The 12,744-nt window shown below is 35.7% G+C and overlaps 1 protein-coding gene across 6 annotated transcripts in view; it reads right to left on the minus strand.

The window, feature by feature from the left end:
• Window positions 1-435: 435 nt before the first annotated feature.
• Window positions 436-12,744, minus strand: part of Rps6ka3 (ribosomal protein S6 kinase A3) — a 102,382-nt gene continuing 90,073 nt past the window's right edge. For all 6 annotated transcript variants that reach the window (XM_063242935.1, XM_003466420.5, XM_023563624.2 and 3 more), the window contains 4 exons: window positions 11,884-11,960; window positions 11,305-11,422; window positions 6,280-6,420; window positions 436-5,607 (listed from right to left, as the gene is read on the minus strand). In XM_063242935.1, coding sequence (XP_063099005.1) covers window positions 5,485-5,607; window positions 6,280-6,420; window positions 11,305-11,422; window positions 11,884-11,960 — 459 coding nt within the window. In that variant the 3' untranslated portion in view covers window positions 436-5,484. The remainder of the gene's footprint in view (window positions 5,608-6,279; window positions 6,421-11,304; window positions 11,423-11,883; window positions 11,961-12,744) is intronic.

Consider the following 12,744-nt stretch of genomic DNA (forward strand, 5'->3'; position numbering starts at 1 on the left):
TGTTGCAAAAACAAATGACTTCCTTTGTTTGAATAAGGTCTCCTCATATAATGCTTAAAAGGAAACTTGCCCTTTAATTCTGAATCCAAAATACACTAGAATGAAGGAGAAAAAGGGGCATGTTGGGAGCTAAGTCCAGTAGTTCTGAACTTAAAAATAAGAATGTTTCACCCCTGCCTGCCAATTACCTTGTATCCTTTGAATCACTAATGGTGTCCAGTAAAATGTATCATGTATCCTTTATGTGAATCTGACAAATCATGAGGACAGCAAGACAATGCACAGCAACATTATTTTGTACTTCTTAATGCAGAAATATTCCTGTTTTAAATTCTAGCAATACAATTTCACAAATACACTTCAGATAGAATAATTTGCTATTTTAAGAGTTTAATCATAATATAATCAAAAATAATCTGATAAAAGGGACATACATGCATTTATTTGAAACTTTATTATATAAATTTTCATTTCTTTTAAAGATTACAAAACCTGTTCTATGACAGGAATCAAGCAATACTTTTCCAGGATTATTCTTGGATACATCTGAAAGAGCTTAGATTACACATTAATAGTATGATTTGCAAACTTCCCAGATTAGACTCTTAAGTAAAACAATTTTAAGTATTTAGGGATATTTGATACTTTACAAGCATTTCATAATTATGGCAGCAGTGCCAAGCATCTGATGAAATTTAACCACCAATAAAAGGTACAATATGTAAGAACTTGTGACATGGTACCTTGGGCTTCTGGCATGCCTTTACTAGAGAGAAACTAGTATAAAGTAAGATCATATATAATAGTAGAAAAATATTTGTGATTTTTTTCTTTTTTAAAAACTGCTTAAGTAGATTCCCACCCCATTCCCACCCATGGCCAAAAATGGAAAATAATTACATCCCTTAGGTGTGTATCTTCCCTTTTGTTTAGGGCAAGAGTTAAGATAAACTAATACATGTATATAATTTTAAGTGTTACAAACTCATCACCCACAATCACTAAGGATGCTAATGAATGCCAATACTTTGAAGCTTCTTTTAAAATTAAAAAAAACAAAGCTTTAGATGGTAAACTACATTTACAGGAACACAAACCAAACTCTTTATCCTTATGCCCTTGCTCTGTATTTAACAGTTCTAAATACTTGTTTGAAAAACTCAGTATACAGTTCATTCAGTACTATAGTGATAATAGGAGTAGGATGCTCACTTCCATTAGATACTGAACTAATCTACTTACGACTGTTATAGTGACTCTCTTCTAAGTTTACACTTACTGTACTCAAATGGTATGTGCTCTAAAGACATTTTCTTGAGGTTTACACCTCTGACCTTAAATCTCTAAATTTTCCTTTCCATTAATCTCTATTCAAAATGTCATATACTTTGCTAGTTGCTCTGGGAGAAGTCATGGACATTTAAACAGCTTATCATGCAGTTCAAGGTTACATGGCAAAATAATGAGGAAAGTGCCTTAAGAGGTAGGAAGTAGGCTCTTATCTCAACCCTTGGTATGCCCTGTTATGAACAGTTAAAAGACTGGAATCAAAGTGGTAAATCTGACATCAATGGTAATACCAGGTTTAAGAAAATTGTTGACTTAGTTACTAAAATTGTTTGAGAACAGTCACACTGGAACCAGTTACAAGTCACTTGATCACACAGAATACAGCAGTGTCAAGAATACATAAAGCACAATGAAGATACAAATTCTTCTTGGCCATCCATATTTGAGCATTATCATTCTGCAGATTCTTCACTGGAAAAAGTGGTTTAATGTGGCTCTGTAGAAACTACAGTCTCAAGAAAATGAATTCATTCCTTCATTAATTGGTCTCCACCAACAGTCACTTAGGGAGACCAACAAAATGTAAGCAACCTGGGGTTGAAAAGAGGACTATTTTCATTAGTTGAAATAAAAAATACTAAGTTAAGTCAATATATCTGTGAGTTAAATAAGGTTCAAAGTAAAGTATATATCCAGTTTAAAGTTAGTCACAGGAAGTTGGGCCTTTCAGAGGGAACGATCTCTAGGATGAGACTGAAACCTCCTGGTTTAAGCACCAAGATCAGGCATGGAATCCACCTATTTGCAAATCACTGAAAATAAGCCTTTCCTTACCCTTTACATTCGTAAGTCTCATCTGCTCAATACCACCGTAAAACAGAATTCACTCTATAAAAATATTGCAATATAAGTTTAAAAATTGTAGGTCATTTATAAAGTCCAGGGAGTATAGATTACCAAAGCTAGTTGGCATGTGTATTGCTGATCTCCATGGTGATTAAACACAATACCAAGGCCCCCAAATCTTGAATGCTTTTCTGCCAACACTTATCCTAGGCTGGACCTATCCCACTCTCTTCCCTACTAAACATATTCTGCCTTCTCTTGAAGCCTTTGCACTCACCCACCGGTGCTCTGTTCAATTCTTTTTTGGGCTAAGGATATAGGGCACACCCAAATAGCCCCACCTCCTCTGACATTCCTTGATCCCAGTAGCAGCCACTTCTTAAAAACAGATGGCAAACGGTTGGCCCCAAATCCCTCCTTTGAGTGCCCTGCATGGGAAATGTGGAAACTCTATCACATACACACCACCACCACTTCCCCAGACACTGATGAGTGACTTCCTGCACGCTAGCTTCATGGTATCTCTACTTTGGGCTTGCCAAAATTATTATATTTTTGGGACTGCTTGTGAATAAACATATTCACCTCAAGTCTGTTAAAATGAAATGTCTGATGTACTTAGAAGCTATCTCTATGAAAGAGAAGGATGAAATGATTTCATAAAAAGCAAAAATAAAAGGACAAAAAACTTACCTTATTATCATTCAAAGGGGAAAGACAAAACACGCAGTAGTAAAGTTCATACTTTCTAGTCTGTGTTTGGCAATGCTAAACACAATCTACATTTTTGATATTATTTTGTTATAAACTTAAGAAGTGTGTAAGAATCCTGATAGTTGAGCTCCTTCTTTCACAGTATCTTTTAAGACTGACAATTCCTGAGAAAAGTCCCAGAAACTGGCAGCAACTGGTGAAGAGCAGAATATTTTAGAGGTCTTGATACCTCAACTAGAGAGGCTGGAGGAATTGGACTTTGAGAAATTAATGGAAAGGTTAACCCAGCATAAATACTACATTTACAGCACATTATTGCCCAAAGGCAGTGGGAACATCAAGAATCACTGATGAAATCACTTGTCCATTAGCTGCTTTTTAGGCAGAAAGCCTTCCATTTTGTGAATATATACCTTGCTTTTCTACAACAAAATTGGCAGCTTGACTAGACAAAGAAGGCAATTATCCTTGAAAGAAATAAACTTGGCATCATATACAAGTAGAAGACTGCCCTAAGAAACACATAGGTTTTTTTTTTTTTAAACTTAGCTACTGGTCAGGTGATAATATAAAGGAAAGGTAGCATAGTCTTATGAGGAAAAAGAAACTACTGTAAATGGGGACAAGCTGAGGATTTTAGGCTTTGATTTGAGTCTTAAGTTCTTTATATGGAACATGAGAAAACTTGACCACGTGATTTATATGCTTACTTCTAGTTCTAAAAGACTATGATGAACAGTACACCTAAGTGATTATGAGTAGCATCAGTGTCAAGAATCTGAAAACATATTTTGGCTTAGTTACACTAAAATTTCAAAATTACACAATTTGGGATGACCATGATTTGAAAACACTGAACAGAGGAGAAAACAAACAATTTTCTTTCCAGGCAATAGAAATTAGCTTCTTAATTATTGTCCATGTACTCAAAAACTTCAACTAGATCTTTTGATACTCTTCCTCTTATACATTTTTCCATTTGGAATATAAACATATTTGATTTCAATGCAATAATCATTTTATGTCATTTAAGCAAAAGGAATGTTATAGATTTCCTTCTCTTTAATTTCATAGAAGAGAATTTAAGGAATGACAAGTGGCTTCAAAAAATTCAGATAAACCACACTCTTCTTGGCTTTCTGTTTTTAGGGGAAGAGTTAAAGCTTCTAGCAGGAGAATATTTCTGATGTAAATGGCTTAGTATATGACTTAGATTTATTTGGGCACATTCCTGATGAGGTAAGTTAAAATCATTTTTTCCTTGCTCTTATGTTTTTTACATTACATACTGATATACGCTAGGTAGCTTGGCAAAGATGCAGGTAATGGTAGGTATAAAAATTCCTTTCATCAGATAAAACTGTGGAAACCAGCAAGTTAGATGTAGATAATGAATACTGTAATCTAAGAGACCCAGGGGTCATTATGAAAATTGATCATTTCTGAGGTCAAAGGCTCTTTATCATCAGGAAAGATTTAGGAAATAATGCTAAACATTTACTTGGCCTACTTTAGGTATGATTTCGGGTTAGGATAGATACTGTTTGATCAAGAATGTTTCACTTCCCCAGAATAAGAAAATTTAAATCTAATTTCATGTAGAGGCTCATGGCCTTTATTACATTCCAATTAGTGTTTAATATAGATATGTATTTAAACCGAAAATATCCAGTAGGACTTAAATTACTGGTTGTTAAATTTTTTTTCACTAACCTCTTTAGCATGACTTTAAAGGTCTTTGATGTATACTGGCAAAATCCCAAATGATATTCTATGTAAGATTCAAAGTGAAAGGACTAGTTCTTTAATTAAGGAAAAACGAACCCTAAGGAGTTGCAAAACACATAGACTAACTTCATAGATGTATTCGTGATTTCATGCCACATACATATAACTTTCTCTATCAAAAGAGCTCTCTAGGTTAGTCTGACAGAGCACCTGACTTTAAGAAACAAACAAAAGAACAAATCAGAGAAACAGACATGGAAAAGATATGTACATTTTGAAAGTGTTACATTCAACAGCTGTTCCACAATCTGGCCATTTTTAGGGCTGTCCAACAATACTGTTTATCCAGGTGAACCATTTAATCAGATTTAATGTTGATTAATAATAGATTCCAAGTTAAACAAGGCATGTATACATTAAAGAAAGCAGTACAGAAATGTACTGTATATGAACTGTTTACAAAAACATACAAAATGTTGGATGGCACAAGGGGTACAGTGCTAATATAAACGGATTGTTTAAGCTAAGTGCTTAACATAAACTGTCCATCCCTATAACTGACAAAGAATATTTAAGGGACATGAAATATTTTCTATAAAAATAATGCTATATGGTGTAGAGTACTTTATTCAGTGTATTTTAGGTGGTATTTGTATGTTCATTATTTTTCTTGTTGATTCAGTGAATATATCTTCATCATGTTTCATCCAAAGCTCCAGGAAAATCTAACTTGCTAACAATCATTTAAAGCGAGAAGAGACGAAAGCAGGAGCAGCAGGAGCAGCAGCATTATGGGTACCAGCTGGGACAGTGTGTGCTTGCAGGTCTCTCTGATATGTGCTACCTGTCGCCAGAACTTGTGCTATCAGCTTATGCCATGGTACCAAATATCTCACTGAGGTCGCTTCACAGGGCTGTTGAGGTGATTTTTTTAATACCTCTCCGCTGAGCAAGAGTAGAGCGCCCTACTGGTTCCAAAACTGGTGACTGATTACGATTTAAAGCAGAATATGTAGCTGCCATGGCACCCTGAAAAAAAGGAAATATAACAACAGAAATAACATGTAAACAAATCTGACATAAAGGTTTTACTGGCATAATTTGTTCATATGATAGTGTACCTAAGATGTTTAATATGAGTTTTATAATGAAAATAACATTGGTTAAATTCTTTGTTTTAATCAGTGTGAGAGGACAGGGATAAACGTAAAACCCACAGCCTTCACTTTTCTTAGGGCTATTCAATTTTTGTCTTGTAATCCTTTAATATGAGAGGCTGGAAGGCATGCTCTTTCAGTTTAGAAAATCCATAAGTTTAACTGCAATGATTGATATTGAATAAACCTACTTATGGAGACTGACAAAATTCAAAAGTTACCCTTAATTTTGTTACTGATACATTAACATTGGAGGGAGGAGGTTGAGACATAATTCAAGCTGCCCTTGGACTCAGAATGTAGCCCAGGCTGGTCTTAAAATCATGGTAATTCTCCTGCCTCAGCCTCTTGAGTGCTAAAATTATAGATGTGCACTACTATGTACAGTTCATTACTGACATTTCGGTAAACCTTGATTTTTTTTTTTTAAGCAACCTAGGTAAGAGAACTCCATGCCAGAACTAGATGCAGGCTGAAAGAGAAAGGTGTTGGGTGACAGAGCGAGTGACATTTGGAAAATAAGTGACTGACTGGAGATGCTCACCTTTACCAGATGTGGTGCATCCTGCCTGTTTAGCTGGTATTGTGGCAATTGGTCCCAGTGGACGATCCAAGGATGTCTGAGCACAAGAGCAGCAGTCAGTCTCTGATGAGGGTCTACATGAAGCATCTTTGACACCAGGTCCTGTCGTGAGAAAGATAAAACAAGATTAATCCTTTTTTTTGATTCTATTTCTATGGCACTTGGTACTGATAAGCATTCTTCCCTTAGCTTCTATGTGACTATTTTTTCCTGACAGCAGCCCTTTGATCAACATGACAATTTGGAAAAAAAATACTCAAGTCTCTCCTTTCTCTCTTACTGAGTAACAACAATTTTGGTGTACTACAAAGGAGCAATTTACCACATTTTATGTACCTTTTTCCTGAGATTTTGTTTCCTACATTGTTGGAGGTTCATTTTTAAATAATATCAATTACTTACTTAAGGCTTTTTGTGTACCTCCAGTAACACTGAAAAGCAGAACATGAACATCCAATAGTAAGAATTTAATTGGAGGGCTCTAAATGCCTACCCAGAAAATTATAGAGTTCCTAAAGTTTCTTCTCCTTCAAAAGTAACTCATGATCATTACAAATAAACTGGAAAATACAGAGAAGTGAAAGAACATGAAGAACGCCCATACTACTATTCTTCCAGAGACAATCACTGTTAACAGTGCCTATCTATCAAACACTTTCCTATACATGGAACACAGATCCATGTCATCGCTACCTGGCTTTACACCTTTCAAGATGACAACATGATTGTTATTTATAAAAGCTAGGGAAGTGAGGTAGGAGGTTCTTGAGTTGGAGGCTAACCCAGGGTAGGTAGTAAGCTTGAGGGCAGCCTGGACTACACAGTGAGAACTTGTCTTCAGAAAACAAAAACAAAGACAAAAACCAAAACCAAAAACACAGACACAAGACAAAAAAAAAAAAAGATGTTTAGGGGCTGGGGATTTAGCTCAGCGGCATAAGCGCCTGCCTTGCAAGCAGGCAGTCGTGAGTTTGATCCCTGGTACTGATAAAAAGGAAAAAGACAAAACAAAAAAAAGACCCCAGAGGCAGAGAAAAACTCCAGCCCCATGGTTTTCAGTTCAGTGAGGGAAAAGGAAAGAATCAATTACAAAATAAGTAAGTTCTGAAAGGATGGACAAATAGAAGGTACCGCTAAAAGAACACAAAGAGATTCATGACCTGAACTAGGTGGGCTGGCTTAGAAATGACTTCCTGAGGGAAGGGAGGCCTGAAGGATAACAGAAGCTAGATTAGAGAAAGGATTGGAGGAAATAGTGTTTCGGGTACACAAAAGGGTGTACACTCGGAGGAAAGCTCTTAGGTATGAGAGAACACATCACAGTTGAAGAACTGACTGGAGTGTAGTATAGCTCCGGTATGCATACAGTTATTGTCAAGGAGAATGTGGCAGCCAATAAAGTATGAGAGGTGAGAAGGGACCAGATCACTCTGCATTTTGTAAGCCATATTAACAAAGGGACTTATTCTGGATGCAATAAAGCATTTACAGCGAGAACACAATGCAGTCAAGTTTGTAGTTTAGAAAGATCACACTAAGTGTGAAATAAAATGGATGTGGGCTATAAATACCCTGTACAATTTTGAGGCAGGGTCTCACTATATATAGTTCAGGCTAGTTTTGAACTCACTATTTAGCCAAGGTTGGGCCCAAACTTGTGGTCCGCCTGCCTCAGCCTCCAGAGTGCTGGAATTACAGGCGTCCATCACTACGCCTGGCTATGGAGATTCTCAATTTAGAGACCAGTGAAAGATGACAGCTTCAAATTAAGAGCATAAGAAGTTGAGTATTTAGGTGAAAGAATTTACAGAACCTGATAATTGACTAGATATTGGAAACTGGGGAGAGATTGTTTTAAGCACCTCTGTGCTATTAAGACTTTTATAGTTTCTTATTTTTAATTATCATTAACAGCAAAGAACAGGCATAAGTTACTGAATATAAGTAAAAATAAAAAAATTCAGCCAGACAAAGCAACATATACCTATTTGCCTACTCAGGAGGCTGAGGCAGGAAGATCATTTGAGCCCAGGAGTTTGGGGCCAGCCAGCTTAGGCAACATAGTTACACAAAAAGTATTAAAGAATAAAAGAGGGAAAAATCTGCACAGGGCAAAACAAAACTTTCTCCCTCATTTGTGTTCTATCAAAAAATTAGAAACTAGAAATTCTATTATGCTTACTAATTTCTCTTCTATTTGCCTCAAATTCTGATACCACTATTCGTATCAGGAATGATGAGTGCCTGAAATATACAAACTCTTACACATCCTTAATATTAGGTCAGTGAAGAAAGAACGAAACAATGTACATAAGAGTGATAACAGAGCCTGTGGCACATTAATGCTCAGTAAAGGGAAGTTATGGTCCTCTTCTCAAAGTTACATGTGCCATATATGGCCCAAATGACTCACTCTATTCACGTATATGCAGCTTGCTCCTGAAGGCACACACTCGAATTGACAGAGCCTACTTTGTGTGTAATCATAGGATTACATCATGTTTGTAATTATAAGTTTCAACTGTAGCAGACATTACTAGTAATAAGGTGGATGCTATTGTTTGTGCTCTATTTTTATCTTCATCTTCACCTGTATTTTTTTCTCTCATCAAAAAAGCATATTGCAATGAGAGTGTGGGAAAAATTATAGACATAATCTCAATTGGATTTAAGTTGCCCAAAGAGCAAGCAATATGCAAATTCTGATATTTTATATGTGACTTTGCATTGTTTATATTACTTGGTTTACCTAACAATTGATCATGACAGTTTGTGGAGGACTCCATAAATGAAATTTTTGGCTCCACAAAGTGCGAAAAGAAAAACTTGGTCACTGTATTACTAGGTATTTTTTGACACTTTCCTAACACCTAGAGTAAGCACATAATCCTGAGCATGAGCTCCAAAGCTTTTCATGATCTGGGGCCATCAGTTAGCGCCCTTGTTTACCCTGCTTTAGTCACATCAAATGAACAGCTCGGAGGTACCTTGCTACTCTCATGCTATTGTCACTACCTATCTGCATTGCTGTTCCCTCAGCTTGAGCTGGATTGCTACCTTTTGTGCCTCAAATCTGCTTGGCAAACTCCTTCACTGCTTCTGAAACACTTTCTCTGAAATCCTCTGACTGCATCATCTGGGAACTTCAGCACAGAAACAATACCAGTGTTATCGTACATACATTTTGGCTCTCAGTTGGACTGTGAGCTCCCTGATTCCAGGAATTCTGTTTTTGTCACATCTTTTATCTCTAAGGCTTTCATTTATCAAGCACATTTTAGGTGTTCAGTAAGGTAATTAGAAAGGACATGAGTACTCAGAGTAAAGTATCTGTTTTAACATATTTTGTTGTTAGAAAAAGATAGAGGCTAAGATTGAATTTTAATTTTGGGGGGCAGTGCTGGGGATTGAACCCAGGGCCTCACGTACTAAGTACATGCTTGATCACTGAGTTATACCCCTATTCTTGCATTTCATTTTATTGTTTATACTACTCACCCTTTTATGGTTATATAGATGTCCCCCAAAACCTCATGGAGTCATAAGTGGGGCTTTTTCAGAGGATGAAGAGTATGTGATGCTAGAATTGATTCACGGTGCAATGCTCAAATCAAGGCACTAGGATTAAGGGTGTGTGTGCTACCTGCACTAAGTAGTCTGGATAAGATATAAGGGATAGAAAGAGCTATCAACCTTTGTTACTTTGTACTTTATGCCACCATGCACTATTTCTCTTCTGTGATGCCCATTTGCCACAACACTCTGCCTTGGAACCAGCAGATTATGAATTGAACCTTTACAAAATGAGCTGAATAAACCTTTCCTCCCTTAACTCTGAGTGTTGGGTATTTGTCTCAGCAATGAGAAAAGTAACTAAGATACAACCCACCCTCACATTTCAGTTTGTTATTTATTGAACACAGGGTCTTCACACTGAACTACATCACTAGCCTGTTTTAGTTATTTTGAGACAGGGCCTTCCTAAACTGTCCATGCTGTGTTTAACTTGCAATCCTCCTGCCTCAGTTTCCCAGAGTACTGGGATTACAGGTACATGACACCACTCCCAGCTCTAAGATTTCATTTTAAATGCAGTTTATGCCAAAAGAATTTATGAAAAGTTTGATGTGCTCTATTTACTTATACAATGACCTCAACTCCATCTTCCGTCCCTAAAGAAAAATCAGCAAGCACTTTTACTAATGTTTCTTCATCCCTACATTTTTCTTATTTTGAAGTGGAAAACTATTTTTTTCAAGAGTTTTGTGTGAATACAGTGAAAATAGAGCAGAGAAGAAAAGTATACCACAGTTATTGGGTGGTAGATTTAGGGAAGGGTTTTCAATTGATTTTGAGCTAAGGCTATAAAAATATGCCACTGCTTATTGTAAAAATGATGAGATGCTTTTTTTAATAATATTGATCAAAACTAGAATATGATATAATTATTCTAGGTAATAAGGGCTTTGGAATTAGATATTTAAAAAGCACATGCATGTATCTGGGATACTGACCATAGACAAAATTTACAGTAAAACTGTGGTCCTGGATTTCTTCTGTGAAATAGACACTATCATCTATTTTACAGGGTTGTAGTGAGGATTACATGTAGTGTGAGGCACACAGCAGGCAGACAAATCATGAGGAGAATCAGTATTATTAGTTAACATGTTTGTCAGTAAGAAACAGTTTTAGACATATGATACAAAGTCAAACCAATGTCTTTTGGGAAAGAAAAACAGATGGCCCATCTATTTGGAGTTCATCTGGTAATATCACTTTTTGCTACTTAATAAGCAAAAGTTTCTAACTGATAGTATTTCTTACAACAGCTTATGACAAATGATTTTCTTAAAAGCTTGTAACAGGGATAAAGATTAGCATGGTGGTAGAGTACATGCTTGGCTTGCCAGATGCTAAGTTTGATTTCCCAAAACATCACAAAACAAAAAAGAACAAGAGTTTGTAATATGAATCCATACTTACCTTCGCTGTATCTGAAACAGAATTCCAGTAACCACCACTGAGCGAGAATTTTCCGCTACCTATTCGGGCCAATATTTCCTCTGGTGTATCATCAGGACCATTTGCAAATGGAGTGTAACTAATATAATAAAATTAAAATGTTAATGAACAAAATTTCTTTTTTGGTTGGTAATCTTTTCATATATGTATACTTAGTTACAGTTTCTAGATGTACTCTAAATCAGTTAATGTAATACTTTATTAAAATCTATCAAAGTGAAAAAGTATCAATGAAATAAAGTATCATAAGACAAAGGGGAGGTTATAAAATGTTAAGACTTAATATATACATGATAAATATTTTAATTAAAATATATTATAGAAGAAAACATTAAAAATGTGCATGTTTATGACATAAGAGTCCAAAAAAGATGGAAAACAATTTTAAGATCTTACGACCTTAATGATATAGCTACAAATGTAGTAGTATTATTATAGCATGAGAAAACATAGACATTTTAACATAAGGATTTTTAGAAACAGCTAGTTCAAGGGAAATATTGACACATAAATGCTTATAATACATACACATACACTCACCCAGTAAGCATTGTATAAAGGAGAACACCAAGACTCCATATATCACAAGCAGCATCATAGCCCTGTCTCTTTAAAACCTAGAGAAAGTAAGATTACTGTTACTATACACTACTGCTTATATACATATACATTATATTTTGTATGAGGTTATAGAAATGGTTATAAGTAACAATAATTATAAGAACATACATAACCCAGCATAAACAATACAGTGTGAAATACTACTTACATATTGATTCACTCAAGCATTTAATAATTACCAACTATTATCAGGCATGAGTTATGATGAATAAATCAATTTCCTAAAAAATCAGAATCTGGCAGGGGAAATCCAGCGTAAGTATTATCAGTAAATCATGCCTTAAGGTCTATGGATATCAGTGATGAAGAAGGAATTTATTATTTGTTATTTGGCAGAGATGAGGGTCAAACCCATGGCCTCTCACATGTTAGGCAAGTGCTCTACCAATTAGCTACACCTCTAGCCAAATTTATTCTTGATACTGGGGGACAGGAAAGGCCATTTTATCTTGGACCCATAAGTAACAATTCAGTAGGCAAAGGGAGAAAGTGGGGGAGCAAAGATGGTATTCAAAGGGTAGAGCAACCTTAGTGATAGGCAAGAATTTCAGAGTGGCCAATACTTCAGGTAGGAGATAATAGATTGAATAGCTTTTGTAGTATCTTATTAAGAATCTTAGTTTTTTTCTCCTGTAGGCAATCAGATGCCATTAAAACATTAAACACGGAAATAAAGGGCTAGCATTTTATCCTAGTTATTTGTTCAGTAAGTCTTCAATTAAACAATTATTAACTATTCTGTATTAAATATAGCAAATGAGTTCTTAAATATAACAAAAC

This window comes from Cavia porcellus, unplaced genomic scaffold (assembly GCF_034190915.1).
Source record: "Cavia porcellus strain 051 isolate PalLab524CR breed Dunkin Hartley unplaced genomic scaffold, mCavPor4.1 scaffold_33, whole genome shotgun sequence".
Lineage (NCBI taxonomy): Eukaryota > Metazoa > Chordata > Mammalia > Rodentia > Caviidae > Cavia > Cavia porcellus.